Below are 26,661 nucleotides of genomic sequence, written 5' to 3' on the forward strand. Positions count from 1 at the left end.
TCCCTCCATCCCCTTCCTCTGGCATTCGCTGGTTGATTTCTAAGTTAGTGACTAAAGAAACCAAAGCCTTTCTCTTCCCGTCCCGGGCGGTCTTAACCCATCTTCGCCAATGACTGTTATAATGGAGCTCTGTCACGTGCCCATGCATGGAGTCTATGGCCATCGGTACACTTTACTCCGTAACTCGTTACTGTTTGACTCGAGTCGATTTATGCCCCCCCCCACCCACACATATACGTACATACAGGATAGCTTTTTGTCCGCTCCGTCAGACCCGCGCTCTCACCATAACCTAAACATAATTCACGAGCAAAACCATCGCACATCGTATCCTGGGTATGTTTCAAGTATGTATCATACATGCTGGTTGGTACTCTTGGTTGGTTCCTGAGGCAGGCATCATAATAAGAGCTCTCTAATTTCCCTTGGCCCGAACGCAAGGTCTGCTTCAATTCATTCGTGCTTATTAGCCATAGCTATCATGCATGCTAGCTGATCCATAATTTGTAACACGGCCAGGACGATGGCGATTGGTCGGTCCTCGCCATGCAGCTCGATCGTATGTCGCTGTGACGTGATCTCAATCATATGAGCAACCGGGATGACACGGATGTGTAGAGTATCTGATAGTTCTGTTCGACTGTCAGCTTGGTCAGTGTTAATGGCTCTGGGTCTTTTTGGTCGGGGAGATGGATATATACCTAACAGAGAGGCCGTGTCTTGTAACGCGATCGAACGAACAATGCTGCGCGAGCGTGGTAGCAGCCGGCACTCCGGCAGGTAGGTGCTCAACAGCGACACATCACATCACATAGCTCACATCACCTAGGGTTGCCGGGAGAGCGAATCCCGTTGATAACCCACCAAGGCAAGACATCGTCCGAGTTGCTTTCCGGAAACCTCAGTATTATGCCTCCTTTTGAGCTGCTACGGCTACCACTGCATGCAACTCAGAGTCGTTGGCCACGGAGGATACGTGACTCCCAATCTTTGCGCAGGAGACGCAAGGGATGATGCACTGGTGAAGTGCGCTTCACAGGATCTTCTATGGCAGAGGCGCAGGGCCAGGTTGGTGCAGGGCAGCCATCCTTGGGGTAGGGTTAGCGGCAGCCCCGGAAGCTGCCGGCCTCCAACTTATCAAGCCCACATGTTTCGGAGAGGTCCACGTCAATGAAGAGTTGATTCTTGGACCCCGGTCACCTTTGATGCTCGATTCTTGTCTACAGATTTTTTGTGTGCTATGAACTAGATATGTCGAATTTTGAACTGATTAAAATTACCCACTGAAAAATTAAGTTGAAATGTGACTTGATTTATATGTGATGAGTGATTAACAAGGTTATCGATTTAGTTTGCCGAGTTTTGGATTGTCTGAGTTGTATGGAGAGTCCGCAAAATTCTTCGGATAGACCGTAGTTTTGAAGTGAACTAGGATATGCGAAGAGTCCGCATATTTTCTTGGAGAGTTCTTATTTTTGTGGAGTGTCCACTCTTTTTTTCGGGGAGTCCGAAGTTAAGCAGAATTTGAATTTCGATTGGAATATGCTTTGAGTTGATTTGCGTTTTCAATTGAGCATTTTGATTAGAATATGCTCTGAGTTGGAGATATGTGTTTGTTTGTCTTATGATGTGTAGGTGATGGATGTAACTTGGTGGTCGATGGCGGGTGATCGGGACCAAGTGAGGTGCTTGGTGCTGGACAATTAAAAAGGCCAAGTAGAGTCAAGTGTGTTTGTTTGTCTTATGATGTGTAGGTGATGGATGTAACTTGGTGGTCGATGGCGGGTGATCGGGACCAAGTGAGGTGCTTGGTGCTGGACAATTAAAAAGGCCAAGTAGAGTCAAGGATGATCCTACCGGTACACGTAGAGATCAAACAACGCTTGAAAGATAGATGAAGATAGTGTGTTGACAAAATCAAGCGAAAGGGATACCAGTGCAAGTGACAAGGCAGCCTGAGAGATCGAGAGTGAGAGAGACTTGCCGATGGTCACGATCGCAAGACGGAGTACACGCATCAACATTAGAGCGTTTGCTTAATGTGTAAGCAAGTGGCATGACACGCTTTGAGAAGCATGCAGAGAGTTTCGCGGTTTGGTCTCTAAATTATGGGAGAACTGGAAGAGTATGCGGTATCATCGTGAATCTTGCGTCGAGGCAAAACTAAGTCGTGAAGGTGCTGCGGCCGTTCGATAAATGAAGAAAAAAATAGACCAAAATATCCTCGGTGGTAAGTAGGAGTATACAACATAAGAGGGGTATTTTAGAGGTCAAGTTTTTTAGCCTATAAATAGAAAGGTAAGGCTAGACAGAACCTTAAACCAGCCATTTGAGCTCCTTGTGACACCCATATAAGAGCATTGTGCTAGAATTTTAAAGGAGAGGGGATAAATGCTTAGCTTATGTAATATATAAGAGTTTTTTAGAGAAAAATCTTTATAATCTGTCTAAAATAGGGCTGACCACTTTGAGTAATGAAGTTTATTTTGTTACATATGCTTGAATTTCCTTCATTCTAGTTTTACTCTATTGGTTCCCTTACCTTATATGCAAGTTTTTCCTTTTTAATGTTGATTTTTGTTTTTCTTTTTGAGCTGAAATTTTAACATCTTAGGAGGCAGTTCTTCTTGAGCTAAATATATAAAATTTACATACACATACATATGTGATAGGGTTTTGAATTCTCTTGCCTTTAGACCATCATCTTAAAGATCTTCTTCATTTGGTGTTTATCTCTTGATCTTTTCTCAAGATTTAACTTTTATGTAAGGATGAGTCATGAATTGGTTTACTGTGGAACCTAGTGTTCGATTTCAACCATGAGACCCACCTTTTGATGAATCTTCAAGTTTGGTTTTTTATCTTTCTCGAAATCTCCAGACTATTCGGTTCTATCTCTGGAGTCTCCGGACTTTCTAGGTAGATATAGTTCTTCCACTGTGTATTTGGGTTGCGTTCTATTGTGATTCTCTTTTAGAGGTGTGTTAGGTGATCGAATAGAAGAAAGTCATCAATTTCGCAAGAAATTTGTTGAGTCGCTTATTCACCTCCCTCTAATCGTCACCCTTGATCCGACACACACATTCAGCAAACAAAATCATGAATTTGAACACTGATTAGCTCTTTTTTGGATGGGGAGGGGGAGGAGAGGAGGCACGAACACGACATAGGGAGGGGAGGGATGATGGAGTGAGGTGGAAGGGGATGGGCAAGCAGAGGGGGAAAGGGGAGGGGGACAACATAGTGGAGTTTAGAGTCAAATGAATTTTCCTTGCTGCTTGAAATTACATGAGACATAATATTATATGATAAATAAATTTGTCATCATCGACAAACAACGAGATACAAAGGAGCGAGAGGGTCCAAAGACCCAAACCCGATTGAGCAATCTTTCATGCAACCCACTACCCAACAACTCATTATATCGTCTTGTCATGGGGTCCCTCACCCTACAAGTTGCCTATGTACAATACCAACTAAACATTTCTCTTCTTTTATTCTCTTTAGATGTTTTCGCTTCCCCTGTATTCCTTCTCGTGTTGAACTTTCGCTAGGAGCCCCTTTCACCTATACTGTGTTGGGACTTATTTGATAAAACTTTTCTTGATCTAATTTTTTTGAAGAAAGTGATTCCTCGTAGAAAGTAATTCTGTGACTGAAAGTCATTTTTCAAGGTAAACTCAATTGAAAAAGTGATTATGTGGGCAAAGTGAATCAGAAAAATTAGTTTTTCAGCTTCTGTCATTTAGTTCATTTCAGAGAATCACTCATATGAAATCATTCTGAAAACTACAAACTGCTATTTGATAGAGCTCCTATAAACTTTACTTTGGAAGCTGCATCAAATAGACTCTTATTACGATTCTTCATCCGTCCGGTGCTCATTGATGTTTACATTTCCAACATAAATGCTATCTTTGTATAAAAATTTCATATGCCAAAACTATAAAACCCATCGGCACCCCGCTCCTTCTATTTTCTTGAAAACATTTGAATCAGCTGCTGTTTTTTCTTAAGAATTATTCCGTGCACTCATTTTCCACTTTCTACATTAAAAAAACGTATAATCTTCCCCCTCCCTCCCTCCCTCCCTCTGCTTTTCAAACTTGTGTGAGCAGCATCAACGCCACCAACAGCAGAACATCTCTCCCTCTCTGAAAGCCATTTCAGAACCACCTCCATCCAAACTCCTCCAGCAATCCAATCCCTTCCTCCGAGCCCCGAATCCCACGCCCCCAATTCGATTCAACGCAACCTCGATCGCCCTCCAATCTAATCGCACCCCAATCCGATCGGCATTGTCCGCCGGCCGGCCTCCCCAGATCTGGACGCCGGCTCGAGCGCCAGATCCCGCCGCCTCCCGTCCTAGCCCCTCCCCAGGATTCGCGCTGCGGCGCCAGGCGTCAAGTTGGCGCCACAGAAGCGATCCCAGCGCGGCGGCGGCGGTGGTGGCGCCGCCGCTGCGGCGTCGTCCGGAGATGTGGGGGACGCGGTGATGGCGCGGTGGCTGCAGTCCGCGGGGCTGCAGCACCTCGCGGGGTCCTCGGTTGCGGATGGGGTAGGGGCCGGGGACCTCCGCGGCGGCCTTGGCGGCGGCGTTGGTGGTATCCTCCCGAACCTTATGCAGGTGTGTCAAAGATTCCGTCTTTTGTTCATTTCGCGTTGCCATGTTCCTTTTCCGCGCCTGAAACCCTTGGTGTTTCTGAGCGTGCCGTAGCGTTCATTGTGCGATCGTCAGCTTAGGTACGAGGATCTTTTTTATGTGTCTGTAGCGGAATCTGTGGAGACTTGTATCTGTAGCGATAGCTTTTGGGTTCATCGTGCATCTGGTTCGTTGTAGAAATGGCCGAAATCCAGTGACTTCTGCCTTCCCATCCGAAACCTAGCTCTGTTGGATATTAGAGTTACCAGCCGCATTGCATGATTGATAGCACAAGCACAAAATTGTATCTCAGTTGCGACCCACATTGCGGATGAGGGCTATAAGTGTACAAAAGTTTACTATATTAAAGTTTCTAAGGCTGGCAAGTTGGTGTTGTCCTTGTAAAATGTGAATGCTGGATTCATGATGATCAACAATCATGTGAGATGACATTGCCACATGCAAGTCCTTGTCTGCTTATGAGTTATGAAGGCTGGCATTGTGAGGCATTTTGGTCCATGTATATGCATGTTTAGTTAGAAGATACTCCATCCATTCTTCATTCATGAAATGCAACTAAACATCTTCTTCATTCTTTAACACCCCAGGAGAGAAATGAAACTTTAACAATTTGGCCTAATGCAATGACAAAATGGATATATTGGAATTAGAGAACAACTTTTGTGTCTGCTATTTCCAGCACTACATACTATAATGGAAAAGGCACTGTTCTTTTTATTGAATTATCAGGGAACATCTTCCATATTACACATGAATATTGATGGTATGATTGGTTCTATGCCACCGAGAAACATGATACTCCCTCCTTTTTTTTATTTGATGGTTTTGAATTTCGCGGTCTCCAAGATGCAGCTTTGACCACTAAATTTTATAGCTTTATATCAATATTTAATACTAATACTACCTTTTATGAAAGTAATTCTAAAGAAAAATCTAGTAATATTATTTTTTTTGTAGCCAAGCTTGATAATTTTAAACATATTAATGGTCAGGCTTTAGAAATTTTGACAGCATGAATTCTATGACGCCAAACCAAAAAAAATATGGAGGGAGTATGAATTTTGCCTCTACTTTCGTTGTATTGGTTCTGTGCCACTGTTTTCCTAAACTTATTTGGAACATGCCATTTTCCATGTTCTATTTCTTTTAAAAATTAACTAATCTGCCCAGTGCCTCTCCCTTCTCCTTTTACCTTCTCCCCTCTGATCATCTCTTTTTCGGTCTACCCCAAGGTTCACTGACCATCTTAGTTTCATGGCTTCTACTCCTGCATTGACTCACTGAGCATGCCTTGGAGTTTGTCCAGGCTAGACACTTGGCCATGGAGTTTACTTGTAAACTTTGTTAATTTAAAAGGGCTAGCCGGTCATTTTCCCTTGGTCAAAGATATTTTACCTTGTCATAATGAAAAATCCAAAACAATTAGCCAACAAACAGTGGCAACCGGCAAAACCCAAAGTTTTTCATAACCGGTGGCATACTACCAAAACTGCATCAATATTGTTATCCCATAGCATTGTATAAATGACTATTTCACTTTTGCTTATGCCATCTAGTTCAAAGTTAAGGTCCTATGCTAGGATGACTCATTGACAGTAGTTTAAAATCTGCACTTCGTACTATATCTATGTGTGAGGTTCCCATGTTGAGCTCGTGTTTGTCATGTGGTTTGATATGTTCATAAGACATTTTGTCTTTTATTATTGCGTATCATGAAGTTGAAGTATATGTAATTTGCTGGTAGGAGTTTTATTAATATACATTTGCTGTCACCAATTGCGTCCATGTAGTTTGACAATTTGCTGCGATTGTTATTTGGTAGGGATATGGGCCGCAATCGATTGAAGAAAAACAGAAGCTTTACACATTATTGAGGAACCTGAATTTTAATGGGGAATTAGCATCTGCATCTATATCCGAGTCCTATACTCCAACGGCACAAAGCTTTGGTGGTGGGGCTCCTGTAGATGGATTTTATTCACCCGAACTTAGAGGTGAATTTGGTGCTGGCCTTTTGGATCTTCATGCAATGGATGACAGTGAGCTTCTTTCTGAGGTATTTCTCCAGATTGTACCCTCAAAGTGAGCTTGTATTTCCACAAAGTTTATGTTTGCATCTTGTTTTTTCTTCTAGTTGTTCCTTCTAGGAACTGAGAGATGATTCGGGTGATTAATATATTTACATTTTGTGTCCCAAACTGATTTATAGTTGGCAATATTATCTTCATGCATCCTAATCTAGTTACGCCTTATTCTTTTGTCAGAATGTTGCGTCAGAACCTTTTGAGCCTTCACCTTTTATGCCAAAGGAAATGGATGACGACGAGGATGATGTAATACCAGAAAGCCAGCAAGGTCTAGCGGATAGCCGTAGTAGTGCATTCACCAATGAAAAAGAGAGCACCGTGGTTAATGCTAGAGAAAGTAATGTGGCAAAGATTAAAGTTGTGGTATGTTGATCGCTTCAAATACTGCTATGATCTGGTCCACTACTGTCATACACTTAAATCAGAATCCATTCTTTCTTTCTTATTGCCCATGATAAAACTTTATTTGTCTCATCACACTTACAGGTAAGGAAGAGACCCCTGAACAAAAAGGAGATATCTCGAAAAGAGGATGACATCGTTGATGTCCACAATTCTCAATTCTTGACTGTTCATGAACCTAAGCTGAAGGTCCTATATCTTCATTTGTATACTTAATTATTTTTGCGTTGCATGCTTTTTAAGGCATCGCCTAGGCATCTAGGCGAGCCGTGGTTCTGGGTGTCGGTGTCGCCTAGCCAAAAGAGGGGAGGAGAGAGGGGAGGAGGGAGCAATGAGAAGAGAAGAGTAGGTGAGGAACCAAGGAACCGGTAGGCGGCGCGGCTCTCCCTCTGCCTTCCTCATCCTCGCCGGCTCCAGCGTGGTGGCCGGAGCAGCCTTGCCCCTGCTCAAATGTGGCGGCGACGCTTGGGGGCGGTGGGGCTCGTCACTCATCACGGGGCTAGTGGCACCGGGGACTCGGGAGGCGGCGTGAAGTGGATGACGTCAGGAGATGGACATGTGAGGTGGGAGGGGAGGGGTGCTTTATGGGCTGTTGGCTTCGATTGGGCTTTAGTAGGCTAGTGAGCTGACTGCTTGTTGTGGTTGTGACCCATTGATGCTCATATTTTCTGTTCCTTAAGCACCTAGGCGATAAGAAGGGGGTGGGTCACCACGTCTCGCCTTAACGGCTTAAGAATACTGCTGTGTTGGTAGTTCATTGAATAGTTGAATGTTTGGTCAATATCTATTAATTATCTTATTGGACTTGTTGGAATAGTTTGATCAATTTTGGACGCTAGTGATGATATATTTATGGCCAACATTGGAAGAGAGAAAGACGCAATACATGTACTCCTTCAATGTCTTAAATGATAACCATTGTACCCATGGTTGTTACGGCGGCGTGGCAAGGTGCCCCACCTTTACAACTTTACAGCGACATGGCGCGTTGCGTGGTGACGCCATACACACCGACGCCTCCGACTCGAGTGGCCTTTCGAGCGACGGGTGCGGCGGACTTCCAGGCGGTAGGGGCGGCGGACTTCCAGGCGGGGGAGGCGGCCGGCTCGGGCGACGGGGGAGGCAGACTTCCAACTGGGGACGATGGCTGGAGACGGGCAGGATTTGAGGGTGGTCGGCAGATACGGCGAGTGCAGGGACGACGACCGGATCTGAGGGTGACCGGTGGCGCATCGGCCGGATTTGAGGGGGGCGCGTCGGTGAGGAGCCGTCTCCGCGGCGGCGACGGGGATCAACAAGGACCACTGGACCAGTTGCTAGTGGGTAAAGGTTGAGGCGCTCCTCTGTGACCCACTCGATCTCTCCTCCCCTTCGAATCCGCTCCGCCCAACCGGTATGACGTCCGCCACACGAAAACGGACGTCATACGACGACGCCGCCACGGCGATGCCATGCCTATATGGTGGGCGCCATAGACGCCGGCGCTGTGACGTCACTGTGGCGAGGCCTAAACCACCACCACGCCGTCATATCATTGTTATGGCGATACCATGACAACCATGACTGTACCTACATATGTAGGATAACTTACATGTTTGACAATATTTATATGCACCTTGGCTTTGTTTAAGGTAGTGTTTAGTTCGTGGGACGGGGTGGGACGGAGCGGATCCATCCTGTTTTTGAGCTGTTTGGTTGGAGTTCAGTGGGATGGGATGGTTCTGAATCAGAGAATATTCTTCAAAGATTCGGGACGAATCCGTTCCAAAAAAAAGGCTGAACGCAGTCATCCCACTTGGGACGGGTCACTGACGGTGGGCCCGAAATCTAAAATGGAGTCGTTCCATCCCACCCACCAAATAAACATATGATTCCGGACCATACCATCCTATCCCTAAATACATGAATGGAATCATCCCATCCCACCTCGCTCTCCAACCAAACACTACCTAAGAAATCAAGTAATACTAAATCATTATGATTCCAGCATGCTTAAGGTAATTATGAATTACAACTTGAATGAACCGTTAGGAATAGCAATTTGTATTCAATGGTAGCCCCATAGGTGTAATATATAGAGCACACGAGGGAAACCTTAGGACTAGGAGATTACCATAATACCCTCAACTATTATACCCTTAACATGAATAAGCATGTTTTGAAGTGATGCAATTGACTGTTTTGATTTCATGAAGAAAGTGAAGCATTTCATGCGAAAAGCTCCATTTCAGTGGGCAATTTGAGTTCTTTTAAGTGCTTGTCTGTGTTACCTGGAATTAGCTGGTCCCTTTAGAGAAGTTGGTAGTATGTTGATTCTGGGCATAGATATACATTGTTATAATAATCTGCATGGTGTTGTCTCTATGTATCACTGAAAATGAACTAAATTCCTGATCTAGGGTGGCAAAATAGCTTTCTACAAAGCAGGATTTCTGGAAAGATAAACCATTCCATGCTTTGCTATTTTCTTATCAGTGTATCATATGCTTGCTCTGCTAACAAGGAAAAAAAAGATGCTAATAAGATGCATGAGTCAGCACGTGTTAGGAAATAGATGCCATTCCAAACTTTTAATGCTTGTTCATGCCAAATAGACTAACATGTTATCTACTGAAAGGTGGATTTGACAGCTTATGTGGAAAAGCATGAATTCTGCTTTGATGCTGTCTTGGACGAGCATGTAACTAATGATGAGGTACTATAATTTTTAACTGTGTTCAGTAATTATTATTCTCTAAAAACAATTACCTAGTGCTGTCCCCAATGGATGTTGAAGGATGTCGCCTTTTTTGTATTCTTTTGCATTCTTTACCATTGGATTTGCTGTTTTGTTTGACAGGTGTACCGCGAGACTGTAGAGCCCATTATACCAATAATTTTCCAAAGGACAAAAGCTACATGCTTTGCATACGGCCAAACAGGTTAGATAAGCTAAACACCAGAATTCTATTTTCTTTGGAAGTAATAGTTAATTATGTCTTGCACCCACTGATTATTATTCATGTTGGTATCTCTTTGGCAAACTCTTCGGAAATAACCTTGTATTTACCATGCTTCAACTTCTTTAAGGTGCAGTGTTGATTATTGGTAAACTTTGTGATTGTCAATATTACTCTGCAGGGATTACCTGCATAGGTTGAATGACTATTGGATGTGATAAAATCGGGCACCTGAGATTTGAGTATTCGACACTAAGTACAAGTGTGGAAACTGTATCAGTTTAATAGTTTAATCTGTGACTTTGATCGCTGTTCTGGGGAGCATTCTCTGGGAAAGGTGCTTACAATCAATGCTACCGGAGCTGTATCTTGCAATTATCAAATGCTCTATATTCTATATGCCAATTTTTGGGCCTTTTGTTTATTTTTCTCAGCTGAATGTTACATTGTACATGGAATTACACTGGTGAACTATGATAGAGGACTATTATTGTATTCATAGTTCGTTACTCCCTCCTGAATTTATTATTGGCTTTTCTTGGTAGCATGGCTAATCAATCTCCATGTGCAGGCAGTGGCAAGACCTATACAATGCAACCCCTACCTCTAAGAGCTGCACATGATATGGTTTGTCTTTTGCATCAACCTATGTACCGGAGTCAACATTTCAAGTTGTGGCTCAGCTACTTTGAGATTTATGGTGGGAAGCTCTTTGATCTTCTCAGCGATAGGAGGTTGGCTACTTTTTTAATCCTTAAGTTTTATACTTTGGCATAGTAAAATCCATTGGTCAATTTCTGTTTTTTGGATCATTGGTCGGATTTAGATACTGATTGTGCACAGATTTATATGCATAATTTCGAGTATAATTCTAGTGGGCACATTGATACCTTTTTTTGTGCACTTATCTTTATGTATTTGCTTTCATGCTTCTGCCTGTTCTTTATTGTGGCACATGGATGAATATGGTGGGGTGGGGGTGGACGCTTTTCGGAACAGTGGCTCACTGGATCCTGGTTTGGAGACAGTGGAATCAGGTTATTTCCAGATGTGTGAAATATGTGCCTCCCTGTGTGGTTTAATGGAAATGTGTAATCAATGGGTTAAGCATTTAAGCCAATTGTTGACTCATATAAAGATGTATCTTTGTTTGTAGAATGACACATCTAGTCTGTTGAATTCAACATTCTAATAGATTTGCTTTGGAAATCTAATCGAGTGATTGTTTTTTTTGCGATTTTCTGTTTGTATGTTGTATGCTTTAATGGAACTGCCTTTTTCTATCCTTTCTTTTGACTTGGTTTTGTGGATTTTATTTCATATATTTAAATCAGGCTTCATTTTTGTTCTCTTGTTTTTTGTAGGCAACTCTTAATGAGAGAAGATGGAAGGAAACAGGTCTGCATTGTTGGTTTACAGGAGTTCGAGGTTTCTGATGTCCAAGTTGTCAAAGAATACATTGAGAAAGGAAATGCTGCAAGAAGCACAGGCACAACCGGGGCCAATGAAGAGTCATCACGATCTCATGCTATTCTGCAATTGGCTGTGAAGAAGCATATCCCAATTACTGATACCTGGAGGCAGAGAGACCGAGATGCTATTGAAGCAAAGAATACAAAGCTTGTGGGGAAAATGTCATTTATTGATCTTGCTGGAAGTGAGCGTGGTGCTGATACAACAGATAATGACAAACAAACAAGGTATTGAATTTTGACTGTAGATCCGGACTTCTGTCTTATTGTGTTCATTCTGTATGATTTTCATTTATTCCTTATGCTTTTGTCTTGTGCCAGAATTGAGGGTGCAGAAATCAACAAGAGTCTTTTGGCTCTCAAAGAATGTATTCGGGCATTGGATAATGATCAAATACACATTCCTTTCAGAGGAAGCAAGCTAACAGAGGTTCTTCGTGACTCTTTTGTTGGCAACTCTCGAACAGTAATGATTTCTTGCATCTCACCAAGTTCAGGTTCATGTGAACACACATTAAATACCTTAAGATACGCCGATAGGTAATGTTTCTTTAAATGTCTTGAATTTGCAAATATGTTCGCTGCTTTGAATATACATCTAGTTATCTAGTTGTTAATTCTAACTGATGTCACTGATTGAAAAACAGGGTTAAAAGTCTCTCGAAAGGTGGCAACACAAAAAAAGAGCAGTTCGCTGCGCAGTCTGTATCATCTGCCAAGGAATGTACCTACACTTCATTTCCTTTATCAGGTGAAGCTGAAGAAACTATGGAGCAGACTCAAGAAATTAGGCCTGTTGATGCTTCCAGGAAGGGTGTTGACAATTTCGCTTCCAACTCTTCCATAGAACATGATAGGAACTCCTTTAGTATGATTCCTAGTTATCCACATCAGGCAAAAGAAGAAACTAGTTCAAGATCTGGTTTGAATGATAGGGATACGGGGGATTTGAATTCCAACCAGACTAGTTTTACTAGTAAAGCACAATCACTTCAGGATTCAGTAAATTCACAGGAAGAGGTGAAAGTCACAAAAGTCTCACTGCCTCGGAGAAAAGCAAACAGGGATGAAAAATCTGAAAGGCAGAGTAACTACATGAAAAAAGAAAGTGGACCCGAAGTAAGTCGGACTGTTCTTAAGCAGCAACAGCAACTTAAGCAGCAAAAACCATTATCTACCTGGACATCACAGGTTTCGTCCAAGCAATCTGAAAAGGAAAGTTCTGATGATATGGAAATAAATGCAATACTTGAGGTAAAATCTTAAAAATAAATAATCAGAATCACTTGTTATTTGGTCCTGAATATGAGATGTGGTGTCAGCTCTTTGTTTTTGGTGTGTCTTAGGAAGAAGAGGCGTTGATAACAGCTCACAGAAAGGAAATTGAAAATACTATGGAGATAGTACGGGAAGTAAGTTCCAGCTACTCGGTTATGTTTGAATTTACATCATCTATATCTTGTGTCTGGTAATATTCTTCTCATTTGATCATGTATGTGGGCTGTACCATCTTGTTCCCTTCTGTTGAGTTTCTTATGATGTAAATATGTCGATTATAATTGGATAACTTGGTCTTTTTTGTGTCTAGCTCTTGAGCTTTCAAATGTGCTTGCTAGAACTATGAGCTAAAGTCATAGTAATGCCAACTGACTAGATTCTGTCACAACTGCAGTCTCATCACCTGTATGTGTTGAACCAAGCTTAATATTTATCAGTAACTGTATGCCAGTGGTCACTGTCAAGTCTGAGCAGCTTCATGGTTAAAAAAATATGTCTGAGCAGCTTCAACCATTTCAACCTTACAATCTGAAAGCACTCGATGCCATCTCTGCACTGAATTTCTCCTAGTTTATATTACTCATCCTTAGAAAATCTTTGCCAGTTCTATATCTTCTGCAGAATCAAATAATTCTTCATATTCTCATTTATTCGCGACTTGAGAAAAGTTTCCCGGTTCTACAATACTTTCTATTTGAACTAAATCAGTTAATAATGTTATGTTTGCACGTTTTGATAGTGTCTACAGTTATTCCATTCATAAACTTTTTTCATACCATTACAAATTTATGCTGTCCAGGTGTGCCAATATATCCACTTACACTTTTTGGCCAAAAACCAACTTGTAATACCCCTGGTCTTTAATGATATACATCATTTACCATCACCGATTTTTGTGTTGATTTCAGTATATCTGACGATTCCATTAGTCAAGGCTCAGGACGGTTCACAACTTTGTAGTTGTATCACCACTACAATATATTGCTTGACATCACATGCCACTTTATTGCAGGAAATGAACCTATTAGCAGAGGTTGACCAGCCAGGTAGCCTTATTGACAACTATGTGGCACAGCTGAGCTTTCTGTTGTCACGGAAGGCTTCTGGTTTGGTGAGCCTCCAGGCGCGCTTGGCACGGTTTCAGCAGCGCCTCAAGGAACAGGAGATTCTAAGCCGTAAAAAATCATCAAGATAGTTGAACGTCAGAAATTAAATTAAAACCCTCTGGTTTGTCATGGGTTGCGACTTGCGAGGTCTGAACGAGTTAGAGAGATATCAGAGTGACTTAGGATGGGAGATTGTGATCATGTGATGTCTGGCTGATGCAGTGCAGGCGCTTGGTTGAGGTTTGCCTCAGTTTGCTATTTTTATTTTTCATGAAAAGAATGTTTGGGTGTATTTTATGGTGGCGGCATAGGTTGTTATCTTTGCCATTTTCTCTTGTATGAATATAGCTGTAACTGTTGTTTGAAAATTTCAGGAGTTAAGTGTTGCAGCGAGGAAATAATCATTGTACCTCGCCTCGGCTAGTAGTGTTGTATTCTTTGTTGATATTATTTTGCATCAAGAAAGAAAGGCAACATGTGGCTAAGATCTTCGGGAGTGTTCTCCAGTAACTTTCAACTTTGGACCAAGTGGGCAGGAATTCGTGGTGAGCTGCACTATTGACTGAAGTGTAAAGGCAGTTAACGATGCCACGTATCTGTAGTCACGATTACCAAACGCTGGAAAACGTCAGGCCTCTAGCGTCAAAGCACAGCGTTTGTTTCTGTTTTCGATACGGATACTGTTACGTTTTCCTAGTCTCATGTGAAGCTGTTAACGAGTGTACTTCCGTGACCTGCTGCGCCCAATGTATTTTGGCAAAAATTGCTATGGACACCCAAAACGTTGCCGAGCTCTTGGTGGACACCGTAAAAACTGTCCTTTGCTGAAAGACACTTTGGCTCAGCCAATCTGCTGTTTGACGCTGGCTTGATTAAAATTATGTTTCTCGGCCGAGTAGGAGCGATAGAAACTTTTCAAACTGACATGGTTCTCTTGAGAACAAGGCTTTGAATGGCTAGTAGAGTTGGTTATATCTGTGCAAATCAGGGATCAAATATTACGTTTGCTTTTGATGTGTTTCATTAAAGTAGAATTTTTTTAATGGTAGGTGACAATCCATCGATAGAGAGATGTCTATGATAATTTTGTTAATATCTAAGCTTCGCATATATGGTCTTTTGTAAACATTGTGTGAGTGTGTAGTGGTGTGAGTGTGTGCGTGCGTCTACGGGTTGTACTGGTGTTTTAAAAAACATGCCTTGAACCATTTGTGCCGTCTGGAACAAAATAAATCCAGCACGACCGGATTGGGTTGTTGCTCACACCATCGCTTTCCTGTCGCTAACGCCCACGACGACCCCAACTGGATGCAAATATGAGTGCACACAAGGACCCCCCCCCCAAAGGGACTCCGATCCTCTGATTTCACGGGGTGAAGTTATGGGCGTACAATCAGCTTCAATCCGCCATCCACTACGTCCAACGTCTCTCCTTTGTTCTCCCTTCTTAGCGACCTTGCGTTGGCACGGCATGGCCCAGTTCGGCCCAAAAACATGACGAGAAGAGGCGAGCCACACAACAGACAATGCGGACAACAAACTCGTAGGAAAATTTTGTGAGAAATAGGAGCACAAGGGTGTCATCTTGCAAGGCTCGCAACCTCGATCGCAAGGGCTCACAACCTCGATCACAAGGGCTCACAACCAATTCTTCCCTCTTTTCTTGCAAAGTATTCGCAAACAGAAGAACTATTCTTCATGCTTAGTTGGATGCGACGAAAGCAGCCTAGGGGCGGAAGGACAACATGGCCCAGCTAGGCGGGTGGAAGGAGGACCCAGCCCAACCGAGCAGGAGGAGGTTGAACGCGCCAACCGCGGCAATCTTTGCAAACAACCTAATTCTTTGGCTAAGGTATGTGAGTTACTACCAATTTTGTCTGAAAAAAGAACCATCTTCATGCTTAGTTCTCCCAATTTTGTTTGAAAAAGAACCATATCTGTGCTTAGTTATTTCAATTTTGTCTACAAAAGGAACCATCTTCGCGCTTACCTCACCTTTCTCCCCCTTTCTAAAGGAGCACCATGGACCCAAGTTCTGAAGGAGCACCAAAGAGCTCATGTGTTTTCAATCAGCTTGGTAGCTAGTTGGGTGCCTCAACTTGGGACGAAGTTTCAAAATGTGGATGAGGCTTGGAAATTTTGGGTAGCCTATGGAGGTAACATAGGTTTTGAGAACAAGAAGAGGTACACAAATAAAAGAAAGTATGATGGTAAGATTAGATCATGTAGGTATGTATGTTCAAATGAGAGTTGTCATAAACGAGATAAAAGATATCATCTGGTAAAGTATCCTCGTGCAGAAACTAGGACCAATTGTGAAGTATGCATGAGTCTTGTGCTTGATCGAGAGGTGGGAAACTATGAATTATCTGATCATGTTCTAAATCACAGTCACATCCTTCACTTGCCAGAAACCTTCCACTTGATGGCATCGCAACGGAAAATTTCAGAATTACACGCTTTTGAAATTGAAACAGTCGATGACTGGAATTGGGCCTAAAGCTGCACATGAGTTGGCTAGTCGATAAGTTGGTGGATCATTTAATCTCAGCTACACTCGTCGTGATCACAAAAACTATTTGCGAACCAAGCGTCAACATGAGATGGCATATGGTGAAGCTGGAAGTATGTTGAGGTATTTTCAAGACAACATTGCTGAGAACCCTTCATTCCAATATGCTTTACAAATGGACTATGATGAACAAATAGCAAACATATTTTGGCCTGATGCTAAAATGATAGTGGACTATGCACACTTTGGTGATGCTGTTACATTTGACACTACTTTTGGAACAAACATGGACTACATGCCTTTTGGTTTCTTTGTTGGATTAAACTATTTTAGAGAAACCATGGTTTTTGGTGCAGCTCTTTTGTATGATGAGACATTTGAGTCATTCAAGTGGCTCTTAGATACCTTTCTAAAAACACATAATGGGAGGCAGCCTAAAACAATCTATTAAAAAAAAGATAGTGTAATGGGGAAAGAAATTGAAGAAGTGTTCATAGAAGCATGTCATGGATTGTGCACCTTTCACATAATGTAGAATGTCATCAAGCATTACCTCAATAGGAGGACAAAGGTATGAGTACATGGTCAAGTGTTCTATTAGATTTTAGCTCATGCATGTATGAGTATGAGGACAAGGCAACTTTTGAAGAAGCATTTGATGTCATGAGGAGCAAGGTGCACAAGTAAACTTGGTTAGATAGTATCTACACGTTCAAAGAAAAATGAGTTGAATGCTGTATGAATGATGTTTTCACATTGGGAATGAGAAGTACTGATGAGGACATCACTCCCTCGGATACATACAATGATCCTCCATTGAACTTTCAAGGTCCAATCACAAGAGCTCGCGCACGACAATTAAATTTAGAGGTGAGCTCGTTCCTAAGCAACTCTTTATATAATTTTGAGAATAGATTACTACCTAATGATTATGTGTTGTTTAGGAATCATAGAGAGGACAAGGAAACACATAGAGGAAGACTTGGAGGCGTGGAGGAGCAGCTAGGACGTCCAACAACAGCAGGAGGTCCAGTCCAACTCGAGTCCGAATCAGCCTCGGCCTCCAGGACCAGCGAGCAATAAAACGGACGCCCAGGACGCATCCGGACTCCGTTTTCGACGATTCACATATGGTTGGAAAGATAATTTCATAAGGAAACCAATGGCGTTGGTTTGAGGTCCAAATTCCTTCTGAGTCAACGGGAAATGTCGAAACAAGTCAGCGTCCAGAATCTATCCCGGTGCTGCGTCACCGTTTTTGGTCCGTTGGGCCATGTATCATGTTGGAGTCCATTAGGGACGCGTCTAGGGGTCCTTGGCCGACCCTAATCCTTTATATACAGTAGCCGCCGCCCTAATTAGGATTGGGTTTTGCTTAGATTATTCTGTCAAGAACAGTTTCGCCGTTTCGTCGGTTTGTGAGACCCCAACTCGTGAGATTAATCATTCATCTGCAATTTGGTTGCATTCTTCCTTGTTCTTGCTTGTGTTCTTCGATTCGCAGGCAAGGATTTTAGCCTTCTTGGCGAGGTCAACCGTGCAACGCCGGTTGATAACCAGAGGAGACGTGGTGCTGCGATTGCGGGGTTTCGGATCGTGTTGTTCGGAAGCCGGATCGACTTGTGTCTCGTTTCCACCAAATCGAGAGTTACCAGAACCTTTCGGAAGATCGGGAACCCTTGTTCATATTAAGTACACCGTTAAGCGAGAGTCTGAATAGTGACTTGAAAGACCATTTCAAACCTGATTTTGATATCATTCAATTTCTAAAGCATTTTGGAAGGGTGGTGCAAGTAAAGAGAAATAAAGAACTGGAGTTAGAATTTGATTCAAGGAAAAGTTTACCTAGAATAAAAATGAGGATACCTATTTTGTTGCAAGCAAGAAAATCGTACACATCCATTATATTTGAAGCTTTCCAAGCTGAATACTGTCGATCTAGTGGAGACGACTCTCGTGATCCGACTACAACCAAACAAGTCTTGTGCGCCTTAGCAATAGCTGAACCAACTCCAAATGATTATTGACTTTTCCAGAAAGCATGATCAACCTGAACACAAGGTTCAATTCTTGCGAGCAATTGAAGAACTAGCAAGAATAATATGTAGGTAAACCGAGATTACATGAAGGTGGGGTTCACAATGGCTAGCTTGACAGGTGGTCATCCGACAAAACTAAAGAATAGAAGTTTGCACGATGGCTAAACCTAACAAAAAGAAAACCCCCAGGTGTAAGAGAGTTCAGCCAGAGGCATAAATAGGAAGGGTGGAAGGGAATTTTGACCAGCATAAGAGGCAAGGCAAAATCTCCTCCCAACCCTTCCATGTTTACCGAATCTGCCTAAACGAAGACTTTATTACATGGGCCCAGCCCAAAGATAGGTGGCGTAGCACGCATTTTATATGGCTCTCATTTGTTGACATCTTCTGGACCTTCATTCCTTAAAAGAATCACGTAATTGAGTTCACGTGCACGAGCTCGAGTGATTGGTCCTTGTCTAACTGGTGTAGTAGCAGCAACAAGTGATGTGGGTTGAACTGAAGAAGTGATGTCCTTATTAGCCTTCCCTTCTTGAATTGGAGTCGTCCTCGACGGAATCTGCTCTTCCTCACCTAAATATGGCTTCAAATCTGCAACACTATAAATGGAAGAAGCACCATATTCTATTGGTAGGTCATGTTTATAGGCATTATCATTTAATTTTTCTAAAACCTTGAATGGACCATCAACACGAGGTATTAATTTAAACTTGTGCAAATCAGGGAAGCGACCCTTTCTCAAGTGTTACCAAACCAAGGCACCAGGTTCAAAAGTAACATGCTTTCTTCCCTTACTACCAACAATTTTATTCTTTGCATTCATGCACTCAATGTTCTCTTTGGTTTGCTCATGTATTTTCAATATCAGGTCAGAACATTGATTAGCATCAAAATTTATGGTCTTTGAGGATGAAACAGAGACTAAGTCAATTGGTGCACAATGAATGAAATCATATACAATTTGGAAAGGGCACATCTTTGTGGTAGAATGTACTAAACGATTATAAGCAAACTCAATATGAGGCAAATATTCTTCCTACATTTTCAAATTCTTCTTTAGAATAGCCCTAAGCATTGTAGATAAAGTTTTATTAATTACTTCAGTTTGAGGATGACATGTAGTGCTGAACAACAATTTAGTCCCCAATTTGTTCCACAAAGTTATCCAAAAATGACTAAGAAATTTCGCATTACATTATGAAATTATTGTATTGGGCGCACCATGCAAGCGAACAATTTCATGAAACAATAAATCAGAAATATTAGTAGCATCATCGCTCTTACGACATGGTATGAAGTGGGTTATTTTAGAAAATATGTCAACAACTACAAAAATATTATCCCTCCCCTTCTTGATTGTAGGCAATCCTAAGACAAAATCCATCTAAATATCCTCCTAAGGAATGCTAGGGACATGAAGAGGCATGTACAAACCATGAGGGTTAAGTCATGACTTAGCTCTTTTGACATGTTGGGCAACGAGTTACAAACCTCTCCACATCCCGTCACATCTTTGGCCAGAAGAAGTGATCAACAAGAATGTCCTCAGTCTTCTGACACTGAAATGACCCACGAGTCCGCCTCCATGTGCTTCCCGTAACAACAAAAGACGAAAAAAACTAGCTAGAATACACAACTTGGTAGAACAAAACAAGAATGCATCATCCATGAAGAACTTGTTTCACATTCTCCCATCCTTGCAAATCAATACCACGTCCTTGAAATTAGGGACGAGTGTGTATTGCTTCTTCAGAGTTTCCATTAAAAAAAAATCTTAAAATCGAGTTGTGAGAGCATAGTGTATCGGTGAGACAAAGCATCAGTAATTACATTGTCTTACCCTTTCTTGTGTTTGATGACATAGGGAAAATACTCATGAATTCCACACAGTTAGCATGTCGACTATTTAGATTTCATTGATTTCGAATATGCTTCTATGATTCATGATCAGAATGAATAATGAATTCTCTAGGCCATAAGTAATGCTGCCAAGTTTCTAGAGTTTGAACTAGAGCATATAATTCTTTGTCATAAGTTGAATAGTTCAAACTAGGACCACACAATTTCTCGCTGAAATAAGCTATTGGTTTGCCTTCTTGCAGTAGTGCACCACCCAACCCAATTCCACTAGCATCACACTATAACTCAAACATCTTAGTGAAATCAGGAAGCTGAAGTAATTGTGCATGGGTCAACTTATCTTTCAAAATCTTGAAATCCTCTTCTTGCGTTGGACCCCAAGAGAAGGGAACACCTTTCTTCATGAGTTCATTCAGTGGGGGCAGCTATGGTGTTGAAATCATGAACAAATCTGTGATAGAATCTGGTAAGCCCGAGAAAACTTCTGATCTGCATAACCATGTTAGGAGTCGGCCAACTCTAAATTGCAGCAATCTTGGCGTTGTCCACTTCGATACCCTACGCTATAACAACATAGCCAAGATTACCAAATAAACCTGCATTATGCAAAGAATCAAAAACAAAACGCAAATGGTCAAGATGTTTGTCGGAGGATGAACTCCTGTCGCAGGGATCCCGAGAGACCCCTTTTTAAAGATTCGGCCGGGGGGATGATCCTGAACGAGCTTGTCTGGGAAATAGATGGGAGCGGAAATAAATGCAGTGGCTGGTGGTGGGAGATGACCGTCCTAGTGCAAGAAAGATGGGTGCACCGGGGTTTAGACAGGTTCGGGCCGCACGGAGGCGTAACACCCTACTCCTGTGTGAGTGCTATACCTTTCCTTGAAGGGAATTCTTCAAGGATGTATCTGGTTACAGGGGTGAGCTGTCTACAGAGAGCTTGAGACTCTCGTGTTCTAGCTTGGCTCGAGCTTGTTTGTGATGTTCTTCGTCTTTTGATCTGAGCTTCGGGGGCTTGTCCTTATGTGTTCTCCATCCTTTCCTTTTATAGGCGCACCGACCTCGACTTATCCTGAATGGGAAAGAGGGGGCGCGAGTGCCAGGGCGCCACGGAGAAAGGCGTCATCATTCCGTCTTGGCGAAGTGACAGAGGCGGTGGAAAAATGCGGCATGCATCCGACCATTCGTCACTGTAGATGTCCTCCGGCGCTATTAAGAGGGCCCACCGGGCAGCCACAGAGGTGCCCGGTGCGCCCACCCTGTCTTGTTCTTCTGCCGGGGCAGGGTGGCAGGCAGAGCGCTTCGATTTTGGCAATGTTATCTCGAGGCACCCGGGTGAAACGGGACGGGACCCGTGCATTTAATGGTCCCACGCCCCCCTGCCAGAGCATGGCAGGGTCTGATACTAGGGCGTGGGCAGCTGAGAATGTCAGGATGTCAGGATGTCAGGATGCGCGTGCCTATTAAATGCGGCATTGGGCCTTTGACTGGCTGACACCCCGACGATGGGACCCTTCGGGTCGTCGGACGATCTTGCGCGAACCTTCGGGGAACCGAGTCCTCGGGGGCTGCCACGTGCAGCCCCGAGCACTCTCTCCCGAGCACTTCGGTGAGACCTTTGGGGAATCGAGTCCTCGGGGGCTGCCACGTGCAGCTCCGAGTACTTCGGTGAGACCTTCGGGGAACCGAGTCCTCGGGGGCTGCCACGTGCGGACCTCGCGGGATGGTGACGCGTGGCGGATGGCCGGCCCGGTCTCGGGACTCAGGGACCCCTGGTTCCTGATACACCGACAGTAGCCCCCGGGCCCATTGGTAGGCGACGGGATGGAGACGGCGGATGGGCCCTTCATCGCGGCCGAGGCCGAGGCTGGTGCAGACGCCATGTGACAGGCTTTCGAGAGGTGGTCTTTACGGACCCAGACCTCAAGTACGCCCTAACGGGAAAATGAATGGACGCGTGTCCACACAACTTCCGAAGGGTATGGTGACCGTACGGACGTCACGCGCGGTCACCGTGCGGATCGAGGAAAATATGCCTGGTAGCCGCTGACATTGCGCGATCGGCGGGAGATTCGCCTGGCGGTTGCGCCGATCGAGGCGACGCTTCGACGAGCGAACCGTTTGGGCGGTAGTTTTTGAACTTCCGAGATATAAAAGGGGGATAAGATCGGTCCGTCCCCCTCTTTACGCTTTCTTGCTCTTGCGCTCTTGCCTTCTTTGTGCTCCGAAGCCTTTAGGAAATTCTCAGGCGACCGGAGCACTCTTCCTTCTCTCTCTCTTTCCACCACCAAAACACCTTTCATTCTTGTCGAGATGACGAGGGTTGGAGGAAGACGCCGGGACAAGGCTTCGAACAACATCTTGCCGGAGTCTCGTCTGAGGAACGAGGAGGCGGCGAACAAGATCAGGAAACTGCTGGTGCCGGAGGGGCAAGAAGGTGCTGTGGTGGTGACGCCGGCGAGCCTGACGCCGGCGACGACCGTCCCAGGGCGGATCGTCCTCTTCACCTCTTTTGTGGCGGCGGAGTTGGTGCCGCCGTTCTCCACCTTCTTCCTGCAAGTGCTGGAGACGTACGGCATCCAACTGGTGCACCTAAGCCCCAATTCCGTGGTGGTGTTGGCGGTCTTTGCGCATCTCTGCGAAATGTTCGTGGGGGTGGCGCCGTCGGTGACGCTGCTTCGCCATTTCTTCGTCCTTCGGCCGGTGGGGAAGAAGAGGGGGGCACTCCACGGCGGACGTCGCGGGGTGCTGCAACCTTCGGCTCCGGGATGGCCTGGGGTATCATTACATTCCCCAGGTGCTGCGCAGCAAGTGGGAGGAGTGGCGACGGGACTGGTTCTTCGTCGACGTCGACCCCCACGAGCACCTCGAACTGCCAGAGGTGGCGGCGGAACCTCGGCGATCGACGTGGGAGGCGCCGCCGCCAGAAGACTAGAGGCTGAAGCCGGTGTTGGAGCGCATCCTGGAACTGCGCGAGGCTGGGCTGACCTCCGTCATGGTGGTTGTGGACTTCCTGCGCCGTCGGCTGGTGCCTCTGCGAGAACGGGCCCGGCCGAGCTGGTTCTACACCGGGCCGGAGGACATCACCAGGACCCAGATCGGCGCGAGCTGGGATCTGGGGCCGGCGGAACTGCGGGGGATGACAAGGGTGATCACCGGAACGGAGGACATGGGCCGGGAGGAACTCCCGTGGCCGGAGATGGCACTCTGCGCCAACCCCGATCGGGTGGCCATCATGGCGGGGCTGCCGGAGTTCGACGCCCAGGGGCCCGTGGACCAGCCGAGGAGCCGGAGTCCCGAAGCCTCCGAACTCCCCGGATTGGAGGAGCTGCTCGGCGAGGAGGCGACAATCAGCTCGGCGCAGGCTGGCGACGGGGCCGCCGCATGCAGCAGCCGCTGTGCCAGAGAGGAGGGCGCCTTCAAAATTGCCGTGGAGGTGGCACCGGGAGACCGGGGAAAGCGTCCCCGGGCCCTGATTCTAGTGCCGGACTCTCCGCCGTCGCCGACGGCAGCGGCGGCATTCCCGGTGCTGGAGCCGCGGCTGGTGCGGATGGAGCCTGCGCCGGCGCCCGCGACCCGTGCGGCGGAACCCGAGGCCCGCGCAGCGGCCTCGCCGAGCCCCCAGCGGAAGAGGCGGCGGGAGGAGTCCGGACCGACGGCGCCGGACCCGGACATCAGGCTCCCAGCGGCCAAATGGCAGTATCGGTGAGTCTTCTTTCTTGCTTTTTCCTGGGCATTTCTGGCCCGAACTAAGCTTTGACATTTTTCATCTGTCTCCCGTAGGCCGGCCGCAGGCACCACTGTGACGGAGAAGGCGCAGGCGCCAAGACCGGGGCCGAGCCCGCCGGCTGCGCCGACGGAGACGGGCACAAGAACGGCGAAGGCGCCAATTGTCGTGGTGGCCACTGGGAGAGAGGCGGAGGCGGCGGCCGAGAGGAGGACGGAGCAACCGTCTGAATCCTTGGCGCCGGCGGAACCTACCCCGGGCGCGGAGAGCCCGGGGCGGATGACGGTGGAGGTGGATGTTTTGCCGGGGCCGGCGGACAGAGTGGCCGATGCGGGAACGCGGCCGCCGCCCGAGTCTTCGGCGCCAGCGGAGCCTACCCCGGGCGCGGAGAGCCCAGGACGGATGATGGTAGAGGGCCCTACAGAGAGCTCGAATCCCTCGGAGGCATTCTGCGGGGAGGCCTGGGCCCTACCGATGTCCGGCCAACCCGCCGACCCCTTCCTGGCCGCCATCGAAGGCGTCCAGGTAGCGGTTGGGCGGCTGGGCGCAGCGGTGAATGCCAAGGAGGGGGAGCTCGAGGCCGAGCGCGCCCGCCTGGCATCGGAGAAGGCGCAGCTGGTGGGCGCCCAGGAGGAGGCCCGCGCGGCGGCCGCGCGGGAGCAGAAGCTCCTAGAAGACATCCGCGCGGAAGCCGCGCGGGAACAAGAAATTTTGAAGACCGCGCGGGCAGAAGCCGCGCCGGAACGAGAAGACGCCGCCCGCCTGGCTGAGGCGTCGAAGCAGCAAGTTGCCGAGGCCCTTGCCAGGATGGGGCAGGCGCAGGAGAGGGAGGTGGCAGTCGCAGCTCGGGAGCAGGCGGCGGAGGAGCGGCAAGCCGAGCTGACTTAAGACATGTTTAAAGCTGTAGCAAGGATTAAGACATGTTTAAGTTTATTAAGCGGTAAGCAACCTAGACTCTAAGTGTAAGCAACTGACTTAACCAACCACCGACTCAAACCCTGCCAACCAACTGATCAGAACAGATATATGAACAACAAGTGTATAAAAGCAAACCATTCCCACCAAACCACCAACCACATACCGACCAAACCACCCCAATCCAACCATGCCACAACCCACATCGAAACTCTACGACCAAAACATGGTCGCTCGGTGGAGATAAGCGATAGCGATACTCATGACCGAGAGCGCGGCAGTTCGAACTGATTATACACCCTGCAGGGGGATACTCCTGGACCCACACGACACAGGGACCATACGGCTTGTGCCACCCGCTAAGATGCACACAAGGGGGTACCCGTGACAACCTTTCCCAACCAGGCCCAACCATGTGGATCAACCATAGCTCGGCGAGGCGGTATTAGAACTACTCCCCGAGCAAACTAATACCGCTAAAAGCCCAGACTCAAACCGGACTCACACCGTCTATGACGAGGCCCACATGACCACGTCTGCGAAGGTAATCAGCTCGCCTACCATTATATCAGCATGTGGTGAGTAAGGTATGTGCTAAAGCCGACTACACCGATGATCGGTGCTTAACCGGTGCAAGCGGTCTACGGTGTCCGGGTTCCCTCCCCGAACTGCCTGAGGACTCCTCATGAGCAGATGACACCCCTCACACCGCCCACACCTTGTCTCAACTCACCACTCACCAAACCGACTCATCATCAACACAACCATAAGTGTGAACAAGTAATAAGTCCTAGGCTCGCGACAACGGTGGACGCCGTCGTCGACTTCTACCGGAAAGCCTAAGTACCACTAAGCATAGTACCCAGGGTGAACAGTACCCGAGGTCGCTCGGTGAACAGTACCCAGGGTGAACAGTATCCACGGGTGCTCGGTTGCTCGGTGAACAGTACCCGGGGTTCTCGGTAAACAGTACCCGGGAGTGCTCGGGCGCTCGGTGAACAGTACCATGGATGCTCGGGGTAACAGTACCTGGGGTGCTCGGGTGAACAGTACTCGGGCGCTACAGTAAAATCATTCTCGTGTAGCTCCAGAATAGCAGCTATTACGAAGGGTAAAACTAGGCTAAACTAACCTGGGAGTCTCTCTAAATCAAAGGTAAAAATGTCTAGAAGGGTGTACAGGGTCTAGACTTTGCTCAACCGTCTAGCAACATGATTCCTAACTCAAATTCACATAAATCCTCATTTGTTCCCAGACTGAAGAACTTTGCAACCCTAGTTCCAGATTCAAGATCTATCCAACCAAAAATGAGCATACTTGCCATGGGAGCCTAGCAGACTCACCCAAGGTCCTTTGCTGAGATTGGTGACCGCCAGTTGAAGGAGGAAACGACGGAAAATGGCTTGGAGAAGGGTGGAAAAACTGCTGCTTCCTTGCTTCACCCGAAGAATACCAAACAAGTTCAGAACCAGCTCGAATTCCTTCGGGGAAACTGAAAATGAATTGGATGGACGAGTAGTCCTTGAGCTGGTGGTCATGTGAGTACCACATACGTACCTTGATCTTGCTCCCAGAGGTAGGAATCCAAAAGGGGAAAAAAGGGAGCCTAAGAGAGAGAGTGAGAGACAGCCAACTCCAACTTGCTTCCTCAAAAAGCCTTA

At 45.9% G+C, this 26,661-nt stretch overlaps 1 protein-coding gene across 1 annotated transcript; it reads left to right on the top strand.

Annotated features, from left to right (window-relative positions):
• Nucleotides 1-4,068: 4,068 nt before the first annotated feature.
• Nucleotides 4,069-14,348, top strand: LOC133901163 (kinesin-like protein KIN-13A). The gene is made up of 12 exons (XM_062342441.1): nt 4,069-4,627; nt 6,486-6,719; nt 6,928-7,113; nt 7,237-7,341; nt 9,770-9,847; nt 9,992-10,073; nt 10,663-10,825; nt 11,456-11,791; nt 11,885-12,103; nt 12,211-12,817; nt 12,910-12,975; nt 13,854-14,348. Exons 1-12 carry the CDS (start codon nt 4,496-4,498, stop codon nt 14,034-14,036), a joined length of 2,391 nt encoding a protein of 796 aa, XP_062198425.1. The 5' UTR covers nt 4,069-4,495; the 3' UTR covers nt 14,037-14,348.
• The last annotated feature ends 12,313 nt before the right edge of the window (nt 14,349-26,661 follow it).

This window comes from Phragmites australis, chromosome 2 (genome assembly GCF_958298935.1).
Source record: "Phragmites australis chromosome 2, lpPhrAust1.1, whole genome shotgun sequence".
Classification (NCBI taxonomy): Eukaryota; Viridiplantae; Streptophyta; class Magnoliopsida; order Poales; family Poaceae; genus Phragmites; species Phragmites australis.

Coding starts and splice junctions, on each gene's coding strand:
- LOC133901163 (XM_062342441.1), top strand. CDS start 4,496: ATGGCGCGGTGGCTGCAGTCCGCGGGGCTGCAGCACCTCGCGGGGTCC. Junction 7,342..9,769: donor TTCATGAACCTAAGCTGAAG/GTCCTATATCTT, acceptor ATCTACTGAAAG/GTGGATTTGACAGCTTATGT. Junction 9,848..9,991: donor AGCATGTAACTAATGATGAG/GTACTATAATTT, acceptor TTTGTTTGACAG/GTGTACCGCGAGACTGTAGA.